Below are 18,548 nucleotides of genomic sequence, written 5' to 3'. Positions count from 1 at the left end.
TAGCCCGGTCAGCCGTATTATGGGCCGAAAATCCAGACATGTATAATGATGATACATTAGCGCAGACATTCCTGAACCTCTCCCCAGACGAACAGAAATTAGCAGGTGTATACATGATTCAGCACCTCCTCATCAAGTACAGAAACCATCATTCCGACCCAGGTCCCTTACACGAAACACTAGAAGCACTACTTATGGACAGATGGAGAGGTTTCAGTACCAAGTTAATACAAATAATTCTAGAACAACGACATAAATATAACACCTTCATAAACTCTGAATATGTTCCCGCCCCGCCTCCAGAAAGGAAAACGTACCACATGCAATGCGGGGGTGGCATTGAAAGTCAGAACCCCTTACGAGAAGTACACCCAGTTATGGGTACAGATAATATCTTGAAACGTGTATATGTACACACGCCATTGACCAAGCTAGAACTGTTAGAAATGAAGAAACTAGTCCCGTGTCATGATAAAGACCCTGCAGGTTTTCACAGAGAGCTTAAAGACATGTTACTAATGGGGGATTACACGTATGATGATATCATGAAAATGTTGAAAGTATTATTGCCCACGGGTATCTTCGAGAAACTGAAGGAAAAGGAATGGGAGGTGGGGGACACAAAGATTGCATGGGCAGAAATAGAAGACGAAGAAAGAAAACGGGTCCCAGGGGTAGGCCTTGGGGATAAGACTAAAGCATTACCCGGTTTGATAGTACAGGTCTTGCCAAGATTATTGACAACTAGAAAGGAAGATTGGGACGCCATCTCGTCCTGTAAACAGAAACATGATGAAGATACTAGTGACTTCTATTCAAGATTCGAGAAATGTTTTATTATTAACAGTGGCCTCAAACCAAGTAGCGAGTCATATCCGCATCTTTTTGTATCTAAATTAGTCGAGAACTCCCTACCATTAGTTAAAAACCGAGTGTACAAAGTTGAAAGTACTTGGCAGGCAAATACGCCATCCCAGATGTTACAAATGTTACAATATCACCAGAACAGAATTAGAGAAGAACAAGATCAGGAACAGAAACGTATGAAAGACACGAAGATGAAAATGTTAGTAGCACAGACGGTCCCAGCCGACGGTCAGAGAAAAGGTGGGGCCCAGACAAGTCACCCTACAGCTCCCGTTAAAGGGACATGTAATTACTGCAAGCAGCCAGGTCACTACGTACATGAATGCCCGGTCCTGAAACATAATATAGCGACAGGTAAAACAAAAGAAAGACCGCATCCGCCTAGACAAGACCATAACCAGCATCAGTCTTCACAGAATACACAGAATACACAGCCTATGCATGCTTCTTCGCCTCCAGCAGAGACAGTAGCGGTACCACAGCCACAGCCCATTGCCGCGTCTCAGCAAGTTTCACAGCAGATGTACCAGTACGCCCAGTCCGCATATCCAGATTATCCCCGATATACATGAAACAGCCTAGAGAGGGAAGGTGGCTTGCCTCTTATTGAGATTCCTGTAGATCAAGAAGGTCCTTATGTACACAGTCACGTATTGGGAAAAGACAGAAAGTTTTTAATTGATACAGGGGCAAGTCGCACTACGATCAGCCATGATGAAGTCCCAGGGGCACCCCTCTCAGGCTCACAGAATGTTTCCCTGGGTTTTTCAGGACAGCCTATTGTAAATGAGGTATCAGAACCAGTCCCCCTGGCTGTGGGCCCATTATCACGTGTTACAGACTTGTTACTCACAAAATCATGTCCGGAAAATCTGTTAGGAATTAAAACATTGAAGGCTCTAGGAGCTATAATATGCTGTTCCCCGGAGGGAGTTAGACTCTTTCTACGGGATTTCAAGGGTCACTATGTTTTAAGAGAGTTTGATGTCAGATTGAAAAATGTGCCAGATTACTTGTGGGCAAAGGGCCCAACTGATGTAGGTTGCATGCATATCACTCCATACCGTGTTACACTCAAGACAGGTGTTGTTTTACCCAGAATCAGACAATACAAGTTACCACCCGATGCTGTAGTGGCTTTACTGAAAATTATTGAAGAGCTCATTGCCCAAGGAGTGGTCGTAGAGACCGACTCCAATGTCTGTAATTCACCCATCATTCCGATTCTTAAACGTACCGACCCCAATGCACCGCCAGTATATCGGCTGGTGATTGATTTAAGAGAATTGAATAAATGTATTGTACCACAATACCCTGTGGTCCCCGACATCTCTTCCTTATTGACTGCTATTGATTCTGAAGCAACGTTCTTTACTGTAATTGATCTCAAGAACGCCTTCTTTAGTGTACCTATTGACCCCGACAGCCAATATCTATTCGGATTCAGTTTAAATGGACGAAGTTTCAAATTTTCCCGCGCACCTCAAGGATTCACAGAAAGCCCCAGCATCTATAGTCAAGCACTGAAAAGACAACTAGATTGTATTCAAATGCCAGTTAACACCGCTTTACTGCAATACGTCGATGATCTGCTGATCACCGCACGAAGTGAGCCCGAATGCGAACAAGCATCACTGACAGTTTTACATTTTTTGGCCGACAAGGGACACAAGGTGTCTCCTTCGAAGCTACAATTCTGTGTCCAGCAAGTTGTGTACTTGGGTCACTTGCTGTCCAAAGTGGGGAGACAGCTCACTCCCGATCGCATTCAGTTAATTGTAAATATGCCACAACCCCAGACACAAAAGGAAGTGCGGGCCTTCATAGGCCTCACCTCGTACTGCAGACAATGGATTCCTCAATATGCATTTCTGGCTAAACCACTCATCCAGTTAACAACACAGGAGGCAGCGACTTCGAATGCCCTCCCTTGGACTCAGGAACACACACAAGCTTTTGAAGAATTAAAGAAAGCCTTATGCCAAGCACCAGTTTTAGCGACACCATGTTACAGCAAACCTTTTACACTTTTTGTTACAGAACGTGATGGTACAGCATTGTCTGTCCTCACTCAAGATCAAGCAGGTTCACATAAGCCTTGCGCTTATTTTTCAAGTACATTGGATTCAGTAGCTCAGGCACTCCCTGCATGCTTAAAGTCAGTAGCAGCAACAGCGTTAGCAATAAGACAAAGTGATTCAATTGTTTTAGGTCATCAGTTAACAGTTCAAGTACCACACTCTGTAGAGGTTTTGTTAAACAGAACCCAGACTCAGCACTTGACTATAGCACGACTGACAGGTTACGAATTAACGCTATTTCAGCCACACATAGAAATCAGACGCTGCAGCATCCTGAACCCAGCAACACTGTTACCTACCATTATGACAGATCCAGACCCGCATGATTGCATAGAGATCATTAATGCAGTAACAAAGCCTCGACGAGACTTAACAGATGTACCATTGACAAATCCAGACCTGACACTTTACGTGGATGGTTCATGCCTAAGAACAAATACAGGAGAATTAGTGGCCGCATATGCAGTGACCACTGAAACCGAAGTTAAGGAAACACATCGTATTGACACACTGTCTGCTCAAGCAGCAGAGCTTATTGCTCTGACCCGAGCTTGTATACTAGCCAAGAACAGAAATGTCAACATATACACTGATTCCCGTTATGCGTTCGGAGTCGTACACGACTTCGGCATGTTATGGCAAGAACGAGGTTTCCTGACCTCTCATGGTGCCAAGATACAACACGGTCCTCTCATTCAAGCACTGTTAGAAGCAATACATTTGCCCTCGGGCATATCAGTCATGAAGTGTAAAGCACATACTAAAGCCACAGATTCTGTTTCCCAGGGTAACGACCTGGCAGACCAGACAGCAAAACATACAGCACTGACTCATACTCAGACAACTGATATGACAAAGACAATAGTACCGACTAGGTGTATGGCAGTCAGGGATCCCACACTAGATGTTATCGATATTTAGGCACATGCTACCCCAGATGAAATAAAGAAATGGACTGAACTAGGAGGGATCCAGACAGATCAAGGTTGGATGACGAAGGGAAAATCTACATGGTTTCTCCCTGACTCTATGGTTCAAGTCATGATAAATACAGCACATAGTCCAGCACATCTAGGAGAGAAAGCGATGTTAGACAGTTTACAAAATCTCTGGAGCAATAAACACTTACGAGCAGCCGCAAAACAGAAAGTGCGTACTTGCATGATCTGTTGTCAGTTCAATCCAGGAAAAAGCGTCCCTGTAGAGCAAGGTGGATTTCACCCTCCCGATCACCCTTTTGAAGTCCTCCAGATGGATTATATCCAGATGGACCGATGTCGAGGATTCAAGTATGTCCTTGTAGTTGTTTGTGCTCTGTCCCGCTGGACCGAAGCATACCCAGTCCCAGATTACACTGCTCCGACCACTGCTAAGCAACTGGTTTGTGAATTCTTCCCACGATACGGCTTGCCTCGTGTCGTGTACTCAGATAACGGTCAGCCATTCTCATCTGCATTAATGAAGGAAGTTTCTTTACTGCTAGGATACCAGTGGAAATTCCATTGTGTCCGACATCCCGAAGCCGCAGGCCTGGTAGAAAGGCATAATCAGACACTGAAAATACGCCTTGCAAAGATATGTCAGGGGAAAGGGGTCGACTGGATAGTCGCCCTGCCAGTGGCACTATTCTACATGAGGATGGTCGCCCACTCGAGATCAGGGCTATCCCCGTACGAAGTGGTTTTTGGCAGACCACCGAATATGTGGGGGACGCCCATTCCGAAAAAAATCACTGATATTGATTGTAACATGTTGACAGATTACCTTGCCTCCTTGATGTCTGCACTCCAATCATGTCGTTCACAGGTTGCCGCAGCCTTCCCTGACAACACTGATGTAAAGCCACACGAGGTCCGTCCTGGGGACCTGGTACTGGTCCGAAATTTCGACAGGAAGAGTCCGCTGGAGCCCCGCTGGAAATCTCCGAAGACCGTCCTTCTCACCACGAGGACCGCCGTGAAGATTGAGGGGAGAAAGGGGTGGGTCCACACGAGTCATGTGAAAAAAAATTTCGAACTGAAACCTGATCGAGACTCGTCCACCCCCACCAAAGACTGTGTTGAGCCAAAGGACTTTACAGTATCTGAACGAGAAAAAACTCCCCAAGAAGAATACAGGTCGAAACTCCGATCTAGCAAGTCAGACAGTTTAATTGTTTAAGTCCTCCCCTAGGTGAATCGGTTAAATAGTTTCTGACATGTATCCCCTAGATCGAGATAGAGAGAGACAAGTTAAAAAAGGTGCATATTGTAAATCACTCCGTAGTCACTGTATAGTGACCCTATTAATCATGTTTATTCTAAGTATTTTAGTTATTGTTGCTAGCCTTCTGCTACCTATCTACTGGCCTATTTTCAAGCGTGAACAATCTGGTTATAATGTCTCTGCTGAACACACTTTTAGTGAATTACCTGCACACGAACTCTCTTACAGACTTGCGCTGCGCAACAATACATTCATTAGTATGTTACACCATTCCCATCAGACGAACAATGCTACAGACTGCTGGATATGTGGCCGACTCCCTCCCTACCAGAACTACAAGGGAGCTCTGCCCCTCTTTCCGTACCCGTTCACTCACAATGGCTCCTGTGGGGCATGGTTTAAAATAATTAATTCCTTAGATCCTGATATTGCTGTTTTCGATGGGGGCTGGGTTTGGGGAAACTTGAACTTAGTCCTGCTCGACGTCTGTTACCCTGATAAGGAGGGACTCCCCACTCGAAGAGGAACTGATCTAGAAAATGAAGTATATGGATTAGGTAACTACACAATTAGCCTTATGATCCTTACTGTTGAATCCGAAGCTGCACCAGTTCTGCCCCATATGCTAGTATTACCAGTCACTGGTGAGTTATGTGTCCGAAAGAAAGGGTCAGTACACTTAGGTCATAGTAAATGCACTACTGTGGTCGAATTTAGTGATCATGGTAAATCGTCCTTCAAAGCTATCAATCACTCCTATTTTGTTTGTGGTCATACCGCATACATACGTCTGCCTCCAGATTGGGATGGTACCTGTTATATTGCATTCCTTCTGCCACCTGTTTTTCTAGCTCCTCCTGATTATCATAGAAATACAAATCTAGTAAAGAATAGACCCAGAAGAGATATCCCACTTGTCGACTACACAGAAACGGCATGGGAACAGTACACTGACTTCAATAAGGGATTCTTTTTCTTTTTAGGACCTGTCCAAAACAGTAAATTAATACGTAGATTAACTAGAACACTTGAAGTTGTAGTACATGAAACTGCCTCCGCTTTAGGTAACTTAACAGAGGAGCAATCTGCTATGCGGGTTGTTGTCCTTCAAAATCGTCTTGTTATTGACGTCATCTTGGCAGATAGAGGTGGAGCCTGTAAGGTCATCGGGTCAAGTTGCTGCGTTTTCATCCCACAAAATGCGCCATCTGTTTATCAAGCTATTACCCGTCTGCATAAAATTGCAAATCACATACATCAGAATCCAGGCACCTGGACTTGGTCCGGTTGGTTCTGGACAACGTTAACTGCTTGGGGATGGAAGATCCTATCCTTCCTAGGGTTTGGCCTTGTCATAGTATTCAGCTGCTGCCTGTGCCTACAGTGTGGGCCGGCGATATGTGGACTGTGTGCCACATCGTGCATTGAACATTCCAGTTTCCTCTCAAACCGTCAAAGAAAGAAAGATGAGCAAATGATGTTGCAAGAACAAACTGATCAAATTATGATGATTAATATATCATGAAGGGTCCGTAGGGAACAAGGAGGGAATGAGGAAATATAAATTTTATGGTCAAGATGTGTTCCCTAGCGCGCACCCCACCGTCTCCATGTACGAATTAAAGTGCATGTAACTTCCCTCCTGTACCAGCTATGAAGACGCAAATACATTTGCGTCCAACGTTAACATGTCCTCTTTCAGACCCACCTTGAATGGGTTGAATGGTCCGTTCCTAAGTATGCTATGCCAACGTCTTTTTATAGTGTACTTCTACGTTTTTCAGCTCTAGCTGAGTAGGCCCTGAATTTCTGCCACCGAGCCTCTTCCTTGGCTTCTGACTCCAAGGGCCTCTGCCCAGGCTGCCTCTGTACCCGTGAACTCTGACCTACTTTCAGCGCGGCCCCTCGCGCTCAGCTCAGCCTGCTGCCTGCCAAGATTGACTATAACCTTCGAGTTATCTGTTCCGCTCCTCGAAAATACATTCCTGCCTACTAGTTTCAGTAAACATCCTCCCAGCTGCAGAGCCAGAGGGCCGACCTGTCTCAGTGCAAGTAATTCATAGCTCCTGTTACCATGCTTCCATGGAAGGCCCCGTGCCCCACGCTTTCTCATGCAGACACTTAGGCGCTTATACACGCATCCACAGTTAGCATAAGAATAGCTTCTGCCCTAGAGACCTTTCCGCTCAGATAATATGGTTCCTAAACATCAGATATCAGATATGATAGACGTACAAGTTGATCTGACATGCCAGACTTCTGTCTCTTTCCGTCAGTGTAAATGTCAAGTCCCCTGCACCCCTCCAATCACACGTCATGCAGCTGCGCGCGCATCCAAGCTTCCGATTTCTGCTGACATTGCCACATTTCTGCTTAGTGCCACCCACCCGTGACACCTATCAGTGACGTTTCTAGCACACACCTCTAGTTCACGCCTCTGATTACGCACTTGTAACACGTGTATACTGTTATCTTGTCTTCTCTCAGCTGTTACGCCTCCTGCATTGTTGCTTATGGCATGAATTAAGTATATAAGCTATGTACTGTTAATAAAATGTGGCGCTCTATCCCTTCTGACACCCCTGTGGTGGTCAGAATCCGATATCCTGGTCATGACCATTCCTTTTTAAGGAATAAAACCCCTAAGAAACTCTAACACCACGGACTCTGTTTTCTTTCCTTCCGATTGAGTTATTATTGATTAAGTACTTACCTGCATAGAAATTAAGAGAGTAAATTAATTATTTACGTCACAGGACTGGGATGACATGGACGATGGGGTTCATGGCGTGTATTTCGCGTACCGGGGTGCGGTTCAAGCCAGACTCTGCTTTTACGGCTGTTTTCGGGTCCCGTAGAAAAAGGGTCGTACAGAGTGTTGCAGAGATGAATCGTACTTGCTGGGCCAGAAACTGCTGCTTGTTTACGTACGGATGTAGCGTACTGCGTGAACCGGATACAAATCGAATGTATTTTTGTGTCGTACGGTGTTTGGTACGATTCGTACAGATATATATGCTTTGGGTTAGGATCGTACTTGATCGTACGTACAGGAACGGTGAAGGTGTACGATTTGTATGGGAAAACGCTCCGTACAGCGATTCGGACTGGATTTTACCGAATCGGAATCGACCCTTTTATGTGTGTAGATGTATTTGTAATTTATAGTATTTTTTAATAATTTACAAGTAATTAAAATAATTATTAAAACGTATTATTAAGTAAGTATATAATATATATTTTATGTAAATGTTTAATTAATATTTTATTATTATATATGTATTATTTATTAATTTCAAACATTATTAAATATTTTTAACTATGTTTATTGTATTTATAAGTATTATTTACTTTATTTTACAACATTTTTTTACAGAAAAAAACAATATTTTAATTACGATATTTTTAACATCGATATTTTGGTTTCAATATTTTTGTACTTACCATGTTGTAGATAGGATGTCCATATACTTGCCCTCGATATTCCAGTGTCGATGTTTCTGCAGGTCGATATTCTGTTGGTCGATATTCTGTCAGTGAGTCATCCCTTCATGCACAAAAACACACCTGCCTGCAATGCAAACACCCGTGCACCACTTTGCAAGGATGGCTGTGTTGTTGCTGGGCAGTCACTAGTGCACCAGCACAGATAGAAAGCAGGAGTGCGCCATATCGTAGTAGACATGGCGCATTGCTGCCCTTTATATTTGATGCAATGCAGTGCAGCAAGTTCTTTTGCTGCTGTGTCCTGCGTCAAATGTGAGTAAATCTACCAAAAACACTGTAATTTTTTTCACTTGCTGCTCATCTATGTTTACTGGGAGCACCAGGTATTTTGCTTCCCCTCATGTTATGTGTGGAGTGCCTCTTCACTGCTCAGATATTGGCTACCACCCCAGACAAATAAGGTATTCAACCCCCCTAGTTAGGGGGTGTGATGCTTCAGAGTGAACCTTATGAGGTCCAGTTCACTGTTTGATGTCCATGTGACTACCACAAGCCTAGTGAGGTAAGAGGTCATTTTGACATTCCAGTCCTAGAGACTGTGCATGATTTTTACATACAGTGCCCTCTTTCTTCCATATTTGCCTTTCCAAACAATATCTTTTCACTAAGGATGTTGTTCTTTATTTGGATTCTCCAGTTTCCCAGGTCAATGCATAAGACGTTCATCCGGTCCAGGCTTTTGTTTTGCAGTCTGGGCTCTGGTAGTTCTACTTACCCATTTATAAATCAGGACTATAAATCCCACAGTGCAAAGCTACGACCTGGACTATATGAGCCATTGAGAGAGTTGCAAAGTCTCTCCACCGCATGGGCCTCAGGGAGGATGACAGGTGTTGGAGATGTGGTGAAGAGAATGCTACCTTTTTGCATGTGGCTTGGCACTGCCCGGCATTGTTTGATTACTGGTCTGAAGTTTTTGGTGCTGTTATTCAAATCCTAGACAGGGCGGATGCCCCATCTCCGCTTCTGGGCATACTGGGGTGGGTTGAAAACACACCACATGAGAGTAGAAAGCTACACGCACTGCTGCTATTATATGCCAAACGGCGCGTGGCCATTCACTGGGGGGCGGAGAACCAAGCCGAAATTTGATGACTGACTGTCGGATGTTACATATGGCCACGTGCAATTGGGAACTTACTGGGATCAGATGCCGACTACTGAGCGTCCTAGGGACATTTGGGAGCCCTTCCTGCAGTGGTCGCGTGCCAGTTCGACATCCCCCGTTGCTGCGCCTATAGCCCGACTGAACAGTCCTGATCTGTAGAGGTATAACAGTTCCTCCTCTTCCTGTGCGAGTGTGCGATGCCATGTGTTGTGGTGATGCTGTGTTGTGGTTAACTATTGGAGGTTTCACTTACTGCCCCTGTGGTTTCCGCATTGGATCAAGTGTGTTCCTCCTCTTATCTGTGATTCCTCAACTAGATACTTGCCCGGATTCTGCTTGATGACCCTCAATAGCATATTTATGTATCAAACTTTTCTTATCTCAAAGATGCATTGTTTAATCCGATGTATAACTGTTCTGACGTACACATATGTTCTGTGTAGTTCTGTTAAAATAGAAAATTGCATCCTTTTGTTATATAGGCAACAACGATACACGGCTTTTGTCTTCTGATGTCATTACTGCATATCAAGATGTGCTTGTTGCTTTCCCAATCTGTAATTCTTAATAAATACATTTAAAAAAAAAAGAGGCAATGTGTTAAGTATTTGTGCAATACAACAACAGTAAAACAGTGAAAACACCACAAAGGACTCCACACAGGCTTAGACAAATAGCTTATGATTTTATGAATAAAACAAGACCAAAATGACAAAACTCCAATCAGTAAGTTGAGATATGAATTTTTAAAGATTACATGCAAAAATTGCGCTGGGAATCAAATAGAGAGTTTAGAGTTAATGGGTTGCGCTGAACCGGGACAAAGTCAAGAATCGGGCCAGCCGCAAAGGAGCGCAGGCCGGCTACAAGACCCACGCAGGGCCCGCTGAGCTAAAAAAGTATCTCTATCCTTAGTTGAAAACATGAAATGTGGGATGCAGTAAAGTAATGAGTCAGTGTCAGTTCCACAGTCGAGGAGATGTGTTGATTTTCTCCACACGTTAAAGGCGATGCACTTGTTTCCCAAGATGAGCGTGGGTTCCATGATGCGTAAATTCTGATGCACTGGGTTTCTCCATGCTTGTCGAAGAGATGCTTCAATTGTCCTTCAGTGGTGATGGTGATGCAGTGGTCTCTGTACTGCATCTGTAGCTGATGCAGTGAGTTTTTCCACACTTGTCAAAGGAATGCATTGATCATTCTTCAGTGGTGGCGGTGATGTGGCGGTTCTGATGATGCTGCTCGGGCCCTCACTGCAATGCAACAATTCTATAACCGATCAGCAGTGATGCATTGATTCTGCTCATGGCAGCAGAATGATGCACAGGTTTCGCTGGAGCAGTCACCTGTCATCACTACCAATGGCCCAGACACAAGAGCATGGTTAAATACTGTGGTCTCACTGAGTCTTTGAATAACAGGAGGTTAGTCAGCTAGCCCTTGGACACACTCTGGTACAGTCAGAGGGAGCGAGCAGGTAATACAGAGCACAATAAAATAGCTGTCTGCCAGAGAAGCAGTCCATCAAGCACAAATCCTCAGCACAGAAGTCCTTCTTCTTGTTAAGTGGTTTCAGTTCTAGGAGTCTACTGAGTAAGTTGGTTCAGAGGTCCAGTACTTACACCCAGTTGTGCCTTTGAAGTGGGGTGACTTCAAAAATGGGTCTTTGAAGATCAGAGAGGTCCCTTCATCATGCCCTGGCTCCAGAATCAACACAGGCGATTATGCCAATCTTTGTGTATTCAGTTGTAAATGTGAGGCTGTGTCCTGCCCCTCCCTCCCTCCCTTACCTCTAGGTACATGCATGAAGTCACACCCAGCCTTTCTTTGTTTGGGACTGTCTAGAGGGAATACACAAAGTGAACTGTCACCCAGGCCAGCCGGTAATCATAGACAGACAGCAGACACCAAAGAGTTAAGAGCACGGCAATGTCCAACTGAAGGGAAATTACAAATCCACTTCCACCATTAAAGAGAATTTGTCATTACCATCGCAGAGGTACTAAGCATGACATTTCCACCTTCTCTCAGTTGGGAATTACAACGTATTACCTGTAATAAGGAATTCTGAAAGTTAACCTATGAGAGGGGTAGGCCTCTCTGTAGTAAAAAAGTAGTATGGGAGTTTTTCACTACCAGGACATGCAGTACTTAAAAGCACATATCCTTCCATTTAGTTTACATAGCAACCTGCTGTGTGGTCTACCTGGGTCCTATTGTAGGGATGACCTATATGTAGGCTTTCCTGTTTTCATTTTCTATTTTTGGTCAATTCTGGTGGTTTTTTTCCCAGTGTTTTTAAGTGATTTCAATACCTTAAAGAACAGTGGTTATCAGTGGTTACACATTTCAGAGCCTTTAAAAACAACAAAAACTGTGTTTTTCCGGTGTTTTTGAAACGTTTTGCTTTTATTACTGTTTGCTTTCTACTCAGATAACAAATGCATGGTATATAGACAGTGTACGTGCAGTGTATATGAGGTCCAAATAAGTTTTTACAAATCAAACTTATTGTAGTACACCAAACAATAATTCTTCAGTGAGTCTTTGGTCATGTGCTCTTGCTTTTTCCTTCCCACGTAAACTTTTTTCTGTGAAAAGGCCCTCACAAAATTGGCACTTGAGACGGACAATGCCAAAACAGCCAGTACACAATTTGCTAACTCTGGTCACTGACATAGCTTTCCATGCCAATACTGATGCACTTGAAGATTGCGACTCTGGGCAGTTTCTGCAAAATTAGCATTGAACTGGGTGCTTATGCCCTCCAAGTTATTGAAGGGGTCAAAAATGAAGCAGCACTTTTGAAACTACGGGGAAAATCCCCCTTTACTGAAGGGATCTAGAACTTGTGCAGTGTACCGCAGTGAGGTTTCATTGACCCCAAATGCCATGGTTGGTGATGGGACATTCCTGTACATCATTGTAAGCCATTTCTCATACATTGTAAAATAAAAGTTTCTGAATTGCTCTTCAATATTCCTTTGCTTACCAAGTGGCAAGCACTATAACATGGAACTAAAGGTGTCACCAAGCCTACTCTCAAGGAGATGTTTCACATCTACACCAATTATGCTGAACACTTGGCGGAGAAGGATGTTTTAAGACTAGTTTTCTTTATTATGTCCACTACAACAGTTATGTTTTCCTTTAAAAATCTAAGAATGCAATAAAGTGTACTTTTTTCAACATCACTATCAATTTGCGGACAAAGATCCTCACATTTCTTGCCTTTGGCATCATCACTGATTTTTGTAAACGGTTGTCACATGGGTAATATAACATTCACAGCCCCTTGGATTGAGGACCATCAGCTAAGTGACACAGTTGGGATGACTCTTTCTTTGTTGCCACACAAAGCACAAAATTAGAAATATTAGCATTTTAGTTCCAGTGCATAACAAAACAGTGCACCAGAATGGACTAAAAAGTCAATAGCATAATTCATTAACTCTGAAGATTGTAAAGATGCTTTCAGCATACCATCTAGCAAGTGGCAAGGACCTTTTATAGTGAAGCACTTCAGCTCAGAGATCGATTTTGACAGGTCATCACACAACTTTTTCATATACGTAGCTGAATCACTGCAGATACAAATACAAACAATATCACACCAGTCTTTTTTTAACTTGGAAAGAGCCTTTTGCAACAGCATTCCAAGTGACACTGGATTCTATGTTCCATCCCGTCATGTTTTCACCACTATGCCAGATGCTTGGCAATAGCACTGTTTTCATATATACTTGTCGCTATATCTTGCATTGAATGTTTAAAGCCTGAGCTGTTGACAATTCACCTTCTATCAATACTCACTCACTAGAAAATAGGGGCTGATGTATCAAGGGTTTTTTACCCATTCTCTGTGGGTAAATGCGACGGCACATATTGGGAAAGATTCTTACAAATCCAGCCATGTTACCTATCAGTGAAAGAATTAAACACAGCCAAAATATCAACTATGATTTAGATATTTCCTGATTCTCTACAATATATAATATAATTTAAAAAGACCTAAAACATGCTTCTAAACCATGCATCTTTAGGTCAAATACCACAAAACTGCAAACATCAAAAGGAAAAAGAAACAATATTTTAGTGACATCCCTCAACAACACAATTCAAGCAAAATAATGTTAACCCAGTCTTTCTTGCTGCCAGCTTGTATAACAAAGTTACATTGTATTGGCCCTTTCAGGAAATAAAAAAAATGACTCTTTCACTCTCCTTTTCCTTTGTTTGAATGGCATTTCATTTTTGGTTATGCAGGAGTTTTGTTAGGGTTTATCTGTTTACACTTTCGTTAGGGTTTTATCAGTTATTATAGGTTTAAACCTAAAACCAGACAGACTACCTATATGTAATTAAAGGGGAGTTTAAGACTTGAAAAGGGAATTTAAATACCAAGTTGAATTGGCAGTGTAAAATGCACACACAGGGTGTGCAGTGACAGGCCTGAGGCATGCTCAATGTGCTACTTGTGTGGGTGGCACAATCAGTGCTGCAGGCCAATAGTAGCATTTAATTTACAGGGCTTGGGCACATGTAGTGCACTGTATTAGGGAAAATTACAGGTAAATTAAATGTGCCAATTGTGGATACATCAAACAAACCATTAATAAGTGGAGAAGCACATGCACTTCAATGCTGGTTGGCAGTGGTAAAGGGCTCAGAGTCCTAGAGCCAACAAAAAGAATTAACAAAAAAAGTCAGTAAGCAGGCAAAACCTCTGGGGTAAGACAACTCTAAGGATGCCAGGTCTAACAGTGATGGTGTAGTAGGGTAAACATTTTATAAAGGTTCTTTCATACAAAGATGATGACATTTAGATATGGACAATTGTGAAATATGTGCACTTAGTATTGTGGAAATGCCCTTGTATTGGTAGAACTGGGATTTCTCAGTTATTTTCCTGATATTCTTCTGTTATCTTGTGACTGTCAGTAAGTAGTTTCCAGATGTCTATCATGAAAGTTTGGAGGATTTGTGAAACTCACACATCTTCCCCTACCTATGCCTATTTCAAACTTTCATTGAATTAGGACACAGGCTGCAGTGGTAGAACCAGCGGCAGCTACCAACAGCAGATGTGACCCTGTTCCTATGCTAGTCCTCTCTGAGTGAACTGCATGTCTTTCTGCCTTCATTATTGTTGCCATGTCACAACCAACATCTGCTGTAGTCTCTGTGTCCACCACCACAGTTGTAGTCACCACTGGGTCACAAGAAGAAGACAAGGGAGATAGCATCATTGGACTCCTCTTTGAGGCATTAGCAGTCTGACCTGTGACTCACCTTGAAGGTCCTGCCACCTCTCTCTTCATTGACAGGGTTGGAATGGAATTGCTACCTCTTGTCTGCGCAGAGGCATTTAACCGCTTGCTCTTGGTCAGCTACCCCATCTCAGTTAGGGAGGCAATAATAGGGGCTTATAGGCAGATTTGAAGGTACAGCCAATGGCCAGTGTTTCATCAGAATGGCCGCCTGTCAAGTCAGATCACTCCCTTCCTCCAGGGAGCTCCTTACATCCAGCTTGTGCATCCACAAGGTACTGTGAGGCAAGTGTCTCAAGGCTCCTCCAAGGGCACAGCAGCAAGCGAATCACTGTAACTGGAAGATGCACACAGATCCATGCAGAGGGAATGAGCACAAAGGCAAAAATTATTTTTTACCTGCCATACCCATTGCACCCCCTGCATGATTAACAATGACCTCAGTAAATGCGAGGATGAAAGTGGGATATGCCTGCACAGGGGGCTGAAGGTCACAAGCCCTCCATCTCCTCATGAAACTGCAAAATTCACATACTGACCAATGTGAGCATCTATAAACCTACCTGCTTTAGGACTTCCTTCCCCTTTCCTCTCTTATAATGAAGTCTGATTTTTACAGATAAATAAAGACAGAAAACAATGTGTTTCCTGACTGTATTCATTTTTTCAAAGTGAAAAAATACAGAACATAGTGCTTCTTTTGAGTGACTCTCCATCGTGTCCTTCATGAATTCCAGGCCAACAGCTGAGCAAATGGACCGCATGGGAAATAAAAATGCTAGATAACATGTCCTTAAATACAGGCATATCTTAATGTATACTCGTATGTAATGTAAATATTTATGTGTGTGTTTAGTGTTGTGTTATATTTGGCTGCTTTACTTACTACTAAGAGACAGGCACTGATGTATAAGTGCATGTTTAGCGATTAAATAACTCCATTTATTCTCAAAACACAAAATAAATATGGATACATATCAATGGAATTGGCAAAAACAAATATGGATAAATAAAAATGGAAATATATAAAAACGAAATACCATAACACGGGAAACCCAACGTATAATCCTTGCTGTTCCTACAAGAATCATCTCCTGGGCACTCTTGAGATCTACTGAGGAAGTGAATGAACAGAACACCCTCGGTCTCAGGTCAAACATTTCCAAACCCACTGAAAGCCTTTTTGAACCTGTTACATTGTAACTAAAATGACACATAAAAGCCCCGTGCATTGGCTGTAAGCAGAAAGAAGGTTAAAGCATGTCATATAAGTAATCTTCTTCCTACCTGCAGGTACCTGTAGAGCCCAGTGATGGTTGCCATAGCAACGGATGCGGGTGGTAACATGTCACCAATGACAGCAGCCAGGACCCCTCCGGACCGACAGCTGTAGTTAGGGGCTGGGACCGGATCCTCTCTCCCTGATAATAAGGCCATGGTGCTCAGCGTCGCTTTGGCCTCGTTGACATATGAATCGTAGACCTCAAAGCCCAGGGTGATGTTGGGTAAAAGGTCAGGGTTCTTGTTAATCCCCTCAATGGCGTAAACAAGGGCAAAGTAATGTCGAAAGAAACGGGGGGAAAAGCTGCAAGAAAAATACATTTCTTTGAGTTACTTATTACGCAGACGTCTTTTGAAGACAATGTTTCCAATTTCACAGAGTCGCCTTTTTGATATATTCAGCACCAGAGAGACAGTAACAAGCAGCCTCACTCTTCATTATCACTTTCCTCCCCGTGCAGTAGGTGACAGGAGCCAGGGTGAGGAGCTTAGGACTCACCCATCAAATGCTGCAAAACCTTAAATGGAAAACATATCCCTCAAAAATCAACAGCTTTCTTGAAGATGGGTATAATGCAAACTACACTTCAGGCCATCGACTGTAAAAACCCATGAGTTTCATAAGCTGACCGCTGTTGTTGTGGCAAAAAATTGAAAGTTCCTACTGTATCATGGCAATTTTCTTCCAAGGACCACCAGGTAGTACAATAGAAACCAAAGGGTGAGAACATGTCTTGATTGTTGTCTCTGAATTGAGCATACCACACATCTTTGACCTCTCACTTAATACCGTCATCCATTGAAGGCCACCAATAAACAGATGTGACCCTTCTGTTGATGACAGGATTGCTCAAATTACCTTTAGGAACAATATTTACCAGATTCATGTGAATGTTGGCAGGTGGTATCAACATATTTACTCTTAACAAAATATAATCTCCTATGGTTAACTCATCAGCAATTTTAGAGAATGCTTGTAACCCAGTAGAGATATTTCTCTCCTATGGCCAACCTTTGCTCACAATATTTTTGACTTCAAGCAGCATTTGATCCTCCTCACATGCTTTCTTCCATCCCTCTTCAGGGTACGCACAAGTATTAGGGATGTCCACTGCCACGGTAGAGCACATTTCCACAACCTCCTCCCGATGCAGGGGTTATGGGTCTTTTATGGGCATCCTGGAAAGAAAATCACCCCTACCATTACCACGTCCTGCTTTGTGTTTAACATCAAAACTGTAACGCAACAATGTTGTGGTGAGTCTAGCAATGAGTGCCGTCAAATTCTTTACATTCTACCAATTAAGAATTGAGAAATAAGGTGTATTATATGGTGTGGTTGTGCGACCTCACCATGTAATACACTCACCAACCCAATTAGGAACCTTAGGTTTCTTTTGTCAAACCCTCAGCTCACCTCTGGGTGTTTGTGGCTCTGAGCAGTAAAGCTTGCACCAAGTAAAAAGCTGAACAGCACCAGAACTATTGAAGAAATCAACACACTAAAGAAATCTGACACCAATTTATACAAATAGACTGCATTTTATCTATTTTTAGCCACCGCAAGGAAAAATATGTACTGGAATGTTCTCGGGATATGGATTTTAAAATGTATATTAGTATTGTAAATCCGAGCATTTCACTCAACCACAAACAAACATTGGCAAATTCAACACATTTGACATTAATAAACTTGTTCACTTAAAATCTTGAGCTACTTGTAGTAATGCAGTCACTTAGAGCTACATTAAACGACCAACACTAGTGATGGGACAGTAAAAGGGACCAACACAGTCCTCAGAAACAGTTACCTCAGAAGGTGGAGCAGTCTTCAGTCAGTTCCAGACACTTCTATCTTTTTCAGGGATTTCCTATAGAAGTGGTCCTGATGCCAAGGATGAAAGGAGCTGAAGATGACCTAAGGAGGCTGTTGGTGTGATGTGGTCAGCGAGGGTCTAGCTGTGACTATTCCTTGGTCCACGTAGGGAGTGAGGTGATCCTGGTCACAGGGTTGATGTCCCTCGAAATTCTCTTGGTGCTGGAAGAAGTTCAGCCACCCCTGGACTGCTGGTTGCCAGTATCACGGTCACAGGTCAATTCTTCCTGGGTCCATAACCCATCTACTAGTGGTCTGAGCTGCACTCTGATGACACTCCTGGGCTCAGCAAATTTGAGTGAAACTTTGTGCATTGAGTTTTTGTCCCAGGTGGTTGGCGCCGGGTTGAAGAC

The 18,548-nt window shown here is 43.0% G+C and overlaps 1 protein-coding gene across 1 annotated transcript in view; it reads right to left on the bottom strand.

Annotated features, from left to right (window-relative positions):
- The window catches only part of LOC147689397 (vomeronasal type-2 receptor 26-like), a 514,386-nt gene extending 497,770 nt beyond the window's left edge, over positions 1-16,616 (bottom strand). The window contains exon 1 of the mRNA XM_086942198.1: positions 16,326-16,616. Within this exon, the coding sequence (XP_086798324.1) occupies positions 16,326-16,475 (150 nt within the window). The 5' untranslated portion in view covers positions 16,476-16,616. The remainder of the gene's footprint in view (positions 1-16,325) is intronic.
- Positions 16,617-18,548: the final 1,932 nt, after the last annotated feature.

The sequence above is a fragment of the Lissotriton vulgaris genome, chromosome 10, assembly GCF_964263255.1.
Source record: "Lissotriton vulgaris chromosome 10, aLisVul1.2, whole genome shotgun sequence".
NCBI lineage: Eukaryota > Metazoa > Chordata > Amphibia > Caudata > Salamandridae > Lissotriton > Lissotriton vulgaris.
Note: the sequence above shows the minus strand (reverse complement) of the source record. Positions and strands in the feature narration are given on the sequence as shown.